Raw genomic sequence first — 10,471 nt, 5'->3', positions numbered from 1 at the left:
TAAGCATCTCTCTCCCTGCCTTTATCTTCTCTTTTCTAAACTAAAACCTAATTCTTTCAGCCTTTTCTCATAGTTTGGGGTTTCTACACCTCTTAACATTGCTCTGCTTTAAACTCATGCCAGCTTGTTTACATCTTTCTTAAAGTGCAGGGCCAGAATTGGGCGGAATACTTGAGCTTAGGCCTTCAAATCAAAGCCTTGAGCAGAGTAAGGCCATAGGCCCTCAGAGGCGCCCCTCCTCCCTGGCACCGCCTCTCTGTGGTTTGTGCCCCCCCCCCAGCCGCGCGGGGTGATGACGCTATCAGGGCGCGCGGCAGAGCGCTGCTGCGCGGCGGCTCGGGAAGGGGCTATGTCGCCGCCGCTCTTCAGCCTGCCCGAGGCGCGGCTGCGCTTCACGGTGAGCCCGACGGCCGTGCGGAGCCCCCTCCTCCCCCGCCCTGAGGACTGGCGCGAGCGGAGCCAAGCGGATGCGGTCCGCCGCGCTCCGACAGGTGCCTCCCCGCCACGAGGGCCGTGCCCCCCCCCCCTTCCGCCCACTGTGCTCGAGTGGTACGACACCTCCCCCCCCGCCTGAGTGGAACATTCCACCCCGCACCCCGTGCCTGAGCGGTACACTCCACCTGCTGCCAGTCTGTCAGGGGGACTCATTGGGGGCAGTCAGCCAGGGACACTGGTGGGTGATGGGCCCATTGTAGCCAAGGGCACTGCCCGCACAGAGCCCAGAGCTGTGGCAGTCAGCACCCCCAGCTGCAAGATTTCCAGACCCAGAGAGCCCCTGGGGCCTGCGGTGCAGCTCCACGGGCAGGGATGGGGCCCTGGCTCTCAGTGCACCCTGCTCATGGGCTGAAACATCTGCTCCTGCCATAACAGGTGACAGGCTCTCAGGCAACACAGGCTGTTGGCCTGACCCAGCGCAGTACATCTTATGTCCTCTCCTTCCCCACTTGTCTTCTGAGAGTAGGTAGGCAGAGGTCAGGAGCACAGCACTGTGTAGCCTGGGTGCAGAGTCCCCCAGGGGTGGCTGGCTTGTATGCACTTGCAGAAGCATCTGCAGCCTCACTGATATCCATTCATAACCTGGTGCCACTGAAGTGAGGTCAACGCCTGCCTGGGACTCTTAGGTCTGTTAGGTTCCCTTTGTAAACTGTGCTGAAAGGAGTGTCCACCTACTACTGCCTGGTGCTGGAAAGCAGCTTCAAACATTGCCTTTTGTCAGCGTAGCAGAACTTTGCCTTTGGTGGGCCAGGCTCTTACCTAGAACAGCTGTAATAATGGTCGGGCCCCTAAACCCAAAGGGCCATGCTTAAAATACAGGTGACAGCTTGTGGAAGGCTGTTCCCTGCTGATGTAGCAGATGGTTCACCCCATTTCTCAAATATGTTGCTGGGAATTGAAATATGGGCTGGAGAAGAGAAGACTGAGAAGGGATTTAATAACAGTCTTCAGCTACTTGAAAGGAGGTTCAAAAGAGGATGTAGCTAGACTGTTCTCAGTGGTGGCAGATGACAGAACAAGGAGCAATGGTCTCAAGTTGCAGGAAGGAAAATTTAGGTTAGATAGTAGGAAAAACTTTCTCACTAGGAGGGTGGTGAAGCACTGAAATGAGTTAGCCAGAGAGACTATAGACTCTCCATTCTTGGAGGTTTTAAAGACCTGGGTAGTCAAAGCCTTGGCTGGGATGATCTAGTTGGGAATGGTCCTGCTTTGAGCAGGGGAGTCAGGCTAAGTGAATTCCTGAGTTCCCTTCCAACCTTAATTTTCTATGATGCTATAAAGAAGAAGGAAAACACCTTTCCTGTCTTGTTGCAGGGAGCAGAATGCGAGCCAATGGCTTGAAGTTGAAGCAAAGTTAAGTTTAGATTGGATGTTAGGAAAAAATACTGTTAGAACAGTGAGGCAGTGGAATAGGTTGCCCAAGGAAGTTGTGAACTTTCCATCCCTGGAGGTGTTCAAGAGGTTGGGCAAGTATTGGTAAGGGATGACCAATGCCTATGCTCTGCTATGGGTATTTCGTACATTTCTGGGCTTTCCTGGTTGCCACGTGAGGCCAGGAAGGCATGTTTTCCCTCCTGCTGCCGCATTTTGTGGAGAGAGGGGTTGCTTTTCTTCGAAGCATTGGGCTTGGCTGTAGTCAAGGCTGGGGATTTTAACTGGAGAATGCTAGTTCTCCTGCTGGGACATAAACCTAGAGGTTTTTGGCTAAAGGGTCTTGCCCCTCTGCTTAGGATCAGACCAAATGCCATATTAGGGGCCAGAAAGGAATTTTAACCCGTGATCAGATTGATACAGACTGGGGTTTTTTGCCTTCCACTGGAGTAGGGGGTGTGGCCCTCTTCCTTGGATCTCAAGTGTATTTTAACAACTTTAGCTGTAGCAGGACATTGTCCACTGTGGTCTCCCTGCTTTACTTGTGGTAGGTTAGGGTGTTATGTTTTTGGGTTTGACTCCAGTTTCGCTCATAGATTAGACAGTGGATTAGTGTAGGGTGGTTTGGAGAGGGATGATCCTGCTTCAGGCAGGGAGTTGGACTAGATGACCTCTGGAGGTCCCTTCCAGCCCTACTTCTCTATGAATCTGTGAAATGATCTGTGTAAGTCAGTGCATGTTCATGTAGCAGGTCAGTTGTGTGTGAGTTGATATCTGCTATCTGTCAGTAAAAAGTGGCCTCTCAGACTAGCTTGTGCTTGACTCCTGGCTCTGTAGTGGGACTTACTTGCACCTTTTGTTACTTGTTTCTAGAACTCAACCCGAGATGCTCTACATAACAAAACTCTCAAACCTTTATTGAATGCCTTCAACCAAATTCCTGGGAGGTAAGGAGCTAATATATTACTTTCAGAAGTCTCTGTTTAATTTTTATTGATGCTGAACTGTTCATCAATACAAACCATAACTTTTTTTCCATTTCTAGTGAAAGTGAAAAGAAATGTACCCTGGATCAAGCTTTCAGAGTTGTTGTAGAAGAGGAAATTGTAAGTACCTCATGTCACTGCGGCTGTCTCTTGATTAAAATTGAAAGTATACTATACATAATCTTTTATATGCAACAGCTTATCATTTGAGTAGGCCATATTGATTACAAATAAAACATAGGAACTACTAAGAAATGAGACGTGGAATAGGGCAGGCATGTCAAAGATCTGGCCCATGGACTCCTAGAATTCAGTGGCAGGTCCTGCTGCCTAAAGTGGGCATCAGAGCACTGTTGGGGATGGATGTTAGTAGCAAAGGGACAAGGGACAGGTGCATTAATTCTTGTGACTCAGGCACCCGTTGTGGTAGTAGCCTAATAAGGCAGGGGTGACTGGGGCACCAGCCTAAGGTGCAGACCATTGGTGGTGGGAGAGAGGAGGTAGTGCACGTAAAATAGCAACAGCTCTCCTTCCAGTGCAGCCACTGACACTGCCCCATGCACTGCTGCATCTCAGGCTGTTCTTGCATCCAGTTATGCTTCTACAGGGTGGTTAACATCACTGCCTCTTGCCCTGCCCCCCCTCCCCCACTGGTGTAGGTGGTATGAATCTGGACCACGGAGTTTGACACCTCTGGGCTAGGATATATCCCTCTGGTTGTGCACATGCAATATCCCCTGGGGCAAATATAGGCACATGTCCAGTTAGTTAGCCAAGAAATGTTTCACAAGTGATTTTTTTTTTTTGTGGTTACATAGCAGTAACATTTTAAAACTTCTTGTAGTGGTTGTTTATAGCAATTTTAAAACCTGCTGTACTTTAAGTGTTGGTTGTAAATCTGTGTGCTGTAATAGTGAATTGGTATGCATTCTCAAGTTTTGTACAGGACCAACAGTAACTGCTAAATGAATATTTTATAAGGTAAAACAAGACTGAAAGCACTAATTTAGAACAAAGAATGCTTTGCCTCATAGTATAAACTGAAGATTTTGTTCTGCACTCTGAAAAGAAAACATAAGAAATTGGATTGTAAATTTTTTTAATGGCTTTTTAATCTTACTTTAAAAGAGTATTACTGTTTTTAACATGTAACAAACAAATCACTAAAATGTTGATATTTCTATGGTGGAGCATGTGTACTGCTTAATTGCAGAAAGAAACACTACGTGGCAATTTATGAAAAGAATCAAATAACATTTGCAGTAGAAATTGTGAAGAAATGTAGATGCAATGTAATTATTCATGATAGAACATTATTACCCAAAAGCAAACAAAATTTATCCATGCAAAATACAGTGCAACATCTTTAATAAGCAAAAGCAGTTAAGATACAAGTTTTTACATTGATTTTCTTGCTGAGGAATGTTACTTCTAGACAGGGTGGATATGATTTAAATCAAATAAATTGTGAGTTAAATCATGATGTAAATCTAAATCACTGCTCAGGAAGCCTTGATTTAATCATTGTTTTCTACAAAAAGTGCATTCTTATTGGTAGATTTTCCCTTCTACCATACCATTCCCTCACTAGATCTCAAATCAGTGAAGAGGCTATACTCAGAAACTTATCCCTCGAGACTTCTGGAATATCCTTCTCAAAATGTAGACAGGGTTCTTTGGGTAAATCCAATATCGTTTATTAGACCACTAAAATAATAAAAGATATCAGATTTACCCAAAGAACCTTGTCTGACTATGTCCTTAGACAAACACGGTGACAACCAACACCCCAGCTCAAAATATTTCTGTTTTTGTTTCTAAGTCCCTCCTTCCTTGCATTTATCTCCAGACTCTTCCTCCTTTCCCAGATCTATTTCATCCTCAACAATCCTCTTTTCATTTAACTTCTTGAAACTTTGAACTTTCAGAGAGAGGTAAGGGCTTGACTCTGTGTACACAAAGTTGCAGAGAGACAAGAGGGCTGATGGGTAGGTAATTAAGTCTGTTATCTCTTATCTCCATATACTGCTGTTAACAAGGATGTTACCTCTAGAGACAGAAATCCACAGTTTGAGAAATGAAACTGAGCATCACAGAGATGCATAGTGAGATCTTTTAGGCCAGTGGTTCTCAAATTTTTTTTTTCCGCAGGCCACTTGAAAATTGCTTAGGGTCTTGGCAGACCACTTAATAAACTTTTTTCTCCCTACAAATCAAAGCACACAACTCACATTTTAATATCAGTTGTCTTACTTTACAAGTACAGATATTCTCGATTGTTCCGCAACCTTTCTGCGGACCACCTGAATGGAGCTCGCGGACCAGTGGTGGTCTACGGACCACAGTTTGAGAAACTCTGGTCTAGACTGAGCACTGAGTCCCATTGGGTAAAGTGGTTTTCTTCAGTCTTTACTGAGCTATAGAGGAGCCTCTGGGAACCCCATAAGATTGGGCCCCTAATATAGCCCATGGCCTGTTGTGACCTATTTATAAAACTTTTCTAAATAGGTTACATGAATATATTATCTCAAATAGTATATACTTGGAAGTTATAATCCCTATTCCATGATTACATCTTTGAGCTTTAACATATCTTAAATTAAAACTATTTTTATGTAGACTTATTTTTTTTTAAAGCATCTTAAAAAAAACAGAAAACAATTAAATAAAAAAAATCGTTGATTTTTATCCATCCTACTTCTAGAGCACTTGAACAGATGGGGAGGTTAATGTTGATTTGTACTTCTAACAAGGTTTGAATTTTTGTAGTAAGACTTTCTTGTTTACTAAATATAATGAAAATATATTGACATTTGGATTTGATATAGTAAACAAAGTTCCACTCTCGTTTGTTTAGATAAACAAGGCTGTATGTGAAAATCTCTTGGCTATCATTTCTCTTTCTATCAATGGAGTCACAGAAGGTGAGCAGTATCTCAGAGCAGGTTGTTGTATACGAATTTGATTTGTATTACCATGTTGTTGTCTTCCTCAAATATCTACAACATTCAGCTCCTCAAGTGCCTGACTTGGGTCAAAGAGTTGGATGAACTTTGTATAGGTGAGGAGGGAAGTGTAACTGCTGTTCTGATAACAAGGAAGCTTTTGCATGGAGCAGCTAATTGTGTTCTTTAAATTTGTAGCTTCTATATATATTTTGGGGGGGGGGTCAAGATACAGTGGGAGTCTGAATTCGTTTCAGTGTTTCTCTCCTTAATAATAGCAACAGTTAATTTATGACATTTTTCATGCCTGGATTTCTAAGCATTTTACACAGATGCATGTCATTATTTTTATTTTATAGATGAGAAAAATGAGATAGTTTAAGTAACTTCCCTGAGGTCACATAAAGAGTCTTGTGCAGAGCCAGGCATAAAATCCAGTCTCCTGACTATCTATGTTGGTCAGCCAATAGCAGTGCAGTGACTGACCTGCTAGAAAACAGTTGGCTTTCATAACGTTTGAGCCTCTGCCATTGAGGATGTCTTGGAATTTATAAATGTGACTCAAGAGCTGATTTATATAGAACTATTTGAAAAACGATCAATTTGAATTGTAGAAGAAGCACGTCACTTAAGTGTAGTGTTGTTAAATATTGGCATTGCCAATTTGTTTTCTAGTAGGTGAGAGGATTCTTATGCCCATCTGGGTAATCTTGTAGGATGATGGACCCCACAATTTTTCCTTTTGTCCTCTATAGAAAGCTGGCCAATATATGTAGTTCTGAGTAAATCATGTTTTTAAAAAAATCCCAACCTCAATCATTTTTGGGGCCTGCTGAGCTTTGATAACTTACTGTTTCTCATTATGGGTACTTCTGTACTGCCCGTGTGATAAGTATTGTGCATGCTTACATTGTAGATTTTTTTTAAACTCTTCTTGGGTGATGCATGGAAGTTGGATGGGTAGTACAATTAAGTTATGTAATTCTGATTATATTCCCCACTCCTTAAAGGTATATGCACAGCTTCAACTCCTTTTGTGCTCCTGGGAGATGTTCTGGATTGCCTTCCTTTGGATCAGTGTGACAAAATCTTCACTTTTGTGGAGAAAAATGTTACCACATGGAAGTCAGTAAGTATTTTCTCCAAGGTGCCTCATGCCAAAGATTGTAGTTGTAGAGGGGATTTACCAAAATAATGGGCCTTCGTCCTTCTTTTGTTAAAATAGTCATACCATATTTCAGTCCTTGCACAGGGGCTGAGCCAGAGGGGTGGGGAGAAAGGAGGAGCGGCAGGGCAGGTACAAACCTGCACTTACTTTCACAACACTGGGCAGTGAGGTGGAGGAAGGAGGAGAACTGGCCAGGTAGAAATTCCCTGTGGCCTCCTTCAAAGGCTCTCAGGGCACCCTGGTCAGAAATTGCTGGTCTAGTGTCTGAACAGGGCTTGCTTCTTTCATTTGTTTTCAACCAATTAATTTGTCTTTTTACTACCAGATTTTCAAAGGCAGCTGATGCTGTTCCTAATTGTAGGCACTTTCCTTAACTTTACATGCATGCAGAAAACATGCACAGGAGAAAAATAAAAATTGGGTGCTTAGAAATAATTTTTTTCCTTTCTTTTTGTGGTGCCTGTTTTTTAAATAAGTGAAATTCAATTTAGAGCAGTAGTTCTCGACCAGGGTGCTGCAAGATGTTTTTAAGGGTGCTGCAGGTGTGCCATGCAGTATGGTTAGTTATGCAGGCACTCATGAATCACAAGGTAAACTCAGAGATTTCAAATCCAAAGTGTCAGAAACATTTTGACCTGTTATGGTTTGAGTTCTTTGCATTGGAAGGTTTGCTCTAGTATTTTTTATAGTAAAAAAAAGTAAGTGAAAGCTAAGAGCTGGCATTTTTGGAGATGTGCCTTGGGTCTGAAAAGGTTGAGAACTACTGATTTATAGGGTTAACGAGGGGAAAGAGCCAGGCAAAATTATTATTTGTATAATTTGTAGTATGGTCTCCTCATGATAGTAGTGTGTTTGTTCTGTTTCAGAGTACATTTTATTCAGCTGGAAAGAATTACTTGCTACGAATGTGCAATGGTGAGTATGGGTTCTCCACCAAGACAGAGAGTGAGCAAAAAAGCTACAACACAGGTAATCAAAACTAGAGTCTGATGCAGCAAGACATTATAATGTGTTCAGGAATAAAGTAAAGTATTGAATCATGTTAAAAATACTGTAATAAGTTGCTAGTTGTTTTACTGAATAAAATACATTTATTTATGAATAAAACATTATAATTTCAATAAGTAGGATGATTTGGATCTCAGTTAAACTGCTTGTTTAATCTGAGGTCATTTCTCAGCTGAGGTCATAGTTCTCAACTGTGATTACTTATTTGGTGCCTAACTTCAGTAATCCACACCTGAAGAATCTGGCCTTAGAGTTAATAGACATTTGTGTGCCTTGCTGCTTAATCTGAATTTTAATTGGATAAATGGAAATTTTCCTATAATTTTCAGGGAAGAGGGGTATACTAGAAAGATGTTGAGGTCTTAAATATTTCTCAGAAATGTTCCTAGGGACTGTATTAGAAACAATGGCTGGATAGGATTTTCTTGTACTGGTCTAGTAGAACACATAGAAATGTACTGATAGTCTGAAGGAAGAAAGATCATTTAAGTGAGCAACATTTGAACTTTCAGTTATTTCAACATGTCGCATTAAAAGGGATGCTGGCCTGACCCTTTTGGCCTCCATAAAATTGTGCTAGTGCAAAGTGGGTGAGAAGCAGGATAGTTATAGTCCACATGATAGCAGCATAAATCATCTTTAATGTTCTCTCACTTTTTACATTACAAAGATCTTCTAAGAAGATTATCCAAATCACAGAACACAGTCTTCTGTGGAAGAATACAGCTGTTCCTGGCTAGGTTGTTTCCTCTTTCAGAGAAGTCAGGTGAGATTTTGTGTATTTCTTCAAGTGAGAAGAAGAAGAATTAAGAGAGATTAAATATACTTCAGTCTTTCATAAATGTGTTTTAGACTAAATCCAGTTTAACCAAAAGTGTGTTTCTAGCTCTACCCTAATTGATATGCATCAAATATAGAAGTTATAAATGGGTTTTATTTGTTATAAATTAAACTAGAAAGTGTTACTTACTGGATATAGGCAATAATTACTCACTGGTTGTAGGTAATAATCACTATCTGGCTTCATAAAGTTCTTAATATTGGAAAGTGAGCTACATTTTCTTTAAAAAATGTCTTTTTTTTCCTAATAGGGCTTAATTTACAAAGTCAGTTTAATCTGGAGAATGTCACAGTTTTCAATACCAATGAACAGGAGAGCACTCTGGGACAGAAAGTAAGAATGGCTACGTTTCTTTTGACTATTTTTATGGGAAACAGTTTTATAAACCTAGAGGAGTGTTTGCACAAAAAACCCCCACTACCACATTTAAAATATTCAAAGTTCAGGGTACAGCTCATCCATAAAGCAGCTCTCTGGTCTGAGAATTGGCTTGTTTTTCCGCTGTATTACTGTCTTCCACTACAGCTAGGCTGAGATGTGAGATTTTTTTAAATAAATGTCTCAAATCCCAAATTAGTTCTCATCACCATCTCTTTACTCTTAACAAGATTTTCCTCGTTTGTAGTGAAACTGGCTAGTACCAGCGAGCAACTGTGCTCTTACTTACATTTGTAAAGCCAGTCTGCCCATGCAGTTCATTGTAGGATCAAAGCCATGAATATCTGTATGTCTTCCTATTGCTATACAGATGCAGTGTAGTTTGTGAGAAAGAATCAGCAGTGCAGGATGAAGTAATTTAGACAGATTTTCTTGTGTCAGTGTCCTAAACTTGCTGATGTAAGATGCAGGTATTACTTAAAAGACAAGTTACAGATGCCATGTTTCTTACAGAAGTAAAGAATCCAAAGCCATACTTTGGTGAATTATTTTCGTCAGTATCCTTTTGTGGCTCTTACCTGCACATCTCTATCTGCACACTGGCACTCCTATATATGGTGTGCTAGATAAGCTAACTTTGTCAGAGCAGCCAGGATCTGGAACCAGTTTCCAAGAGAAGTGGTGCTGGCTCCTACCTTAGGGGTTTGTAAAAGGAGGCTTGATAACTACCTAGCTGGAGTCATATGATCTTAAACTTACTAGGGGTCATATGAGCCCAGTAGTCATTCCTGCCCAGGTCATGGGGTCAGACTTGATGATCTGCTCAGGTCCCCTCCAACCCTACATTTATGAATCTATGAATTGAAGAAAATATAAAAAAGTTTTCAGAGCATATGTTGGGCTAAATACTCCCCAGGGATTTATATGCAGAAAAACTCAACATTATGCTAAATTAATTATTATTTTACAAATTAAACTAGGTATAACACTATTTGAACTTAAAAAATATATATATGCAGGTACTTTGTGTGGCTGGGGGGGGGGATGTGTGTGTCGGGTGGGGGTGGATGTGTATGGGGAGTTTGTGGATGGATGTGGGGTGTGTGGTGGGAGCTACCACACATCCCCCCCATGGTGCACAGTCTCCGCTGCTGACAACTCAGTAGCAGCAGGTGATGGACTCTGGGGTGATCCTGGCCACGGCAGGCAGAGCCCCCGGGTGCACATGCCTCCGAGTCCCAGGGCCTGCACATTCTGGCACAGAGTCAGCCTGACCTGG

General features: G+C 41.8%; 1 protein-coding gene across 4 annotated transcripts in view; it reads left to right on the top strand.

Moving 5' to 3' along the window:
- Window positions 1-277: 277 nt before the first annotated feature.
- Window positions 278-10,471, top strand: part of THOC1 (THO complex subunit 1) — a 34,315-nt gene continuing 24,121 nt past the window's right edge. For 2 of the 4 annotated variants that reach the window (XM_006277191.4, XM_059724188.1), the window contains exons 1-8: window positions 278-397; window positions 2,740-2,813; window positions 2,912-2,972; window positions 5,710-5,776; window positions 6,808-6,926; window positions 7,832-7,880; window positions 8,644-8,739; window positions 9,065-9,147. In XM_006277191.4, coding sequence (XP_006277253.3) covers window positions 293-397; window positions 2,740-2,813; window positions 2,912-2,972; window positions 5,710-5,776; window positions 6,808-6,926; window positions 7,832-7,880; window positions 8,644-8,739; window positions 9,065-9,147 — 654 coding nt within the window. In that variant the 5' untranslated portion in view covers window positions 278-292. Of the gene's footprint in view, window positions 398-425; window positions 492-2,739; window positions 2,814-2,911; window positions 2,973-5,709; window positions 5,777-6,807; window positions 6,927-7,812; window positions 7,881-8,643; window positions 8,740-9,064; window positions 9,148-10,471 lie in introns of those variants that run through there. The other 2 variants (XM_019490446.2, XM_059724187.1) reach the window with 2 other exon arrangements.

Source organism: Alligator mississippiensis, chromosome 3 (assembly GCF_030867095.1).
Source record: "Alligator mississippiensis isolate rAllMis1 chromosome 3, rAllMis1, whole genome shotgun sequence".
NCBI lineage: Eukaryota > Metazoa > Chordata > Crocodylia > Alligatoridae > Alligator > Alligator mississippiensis.
The sequence above is the reverse complement of the archived record's forward strand: the minus strand, read 5'-3'. Positions and strand labels throughout refer to the sequence as shown.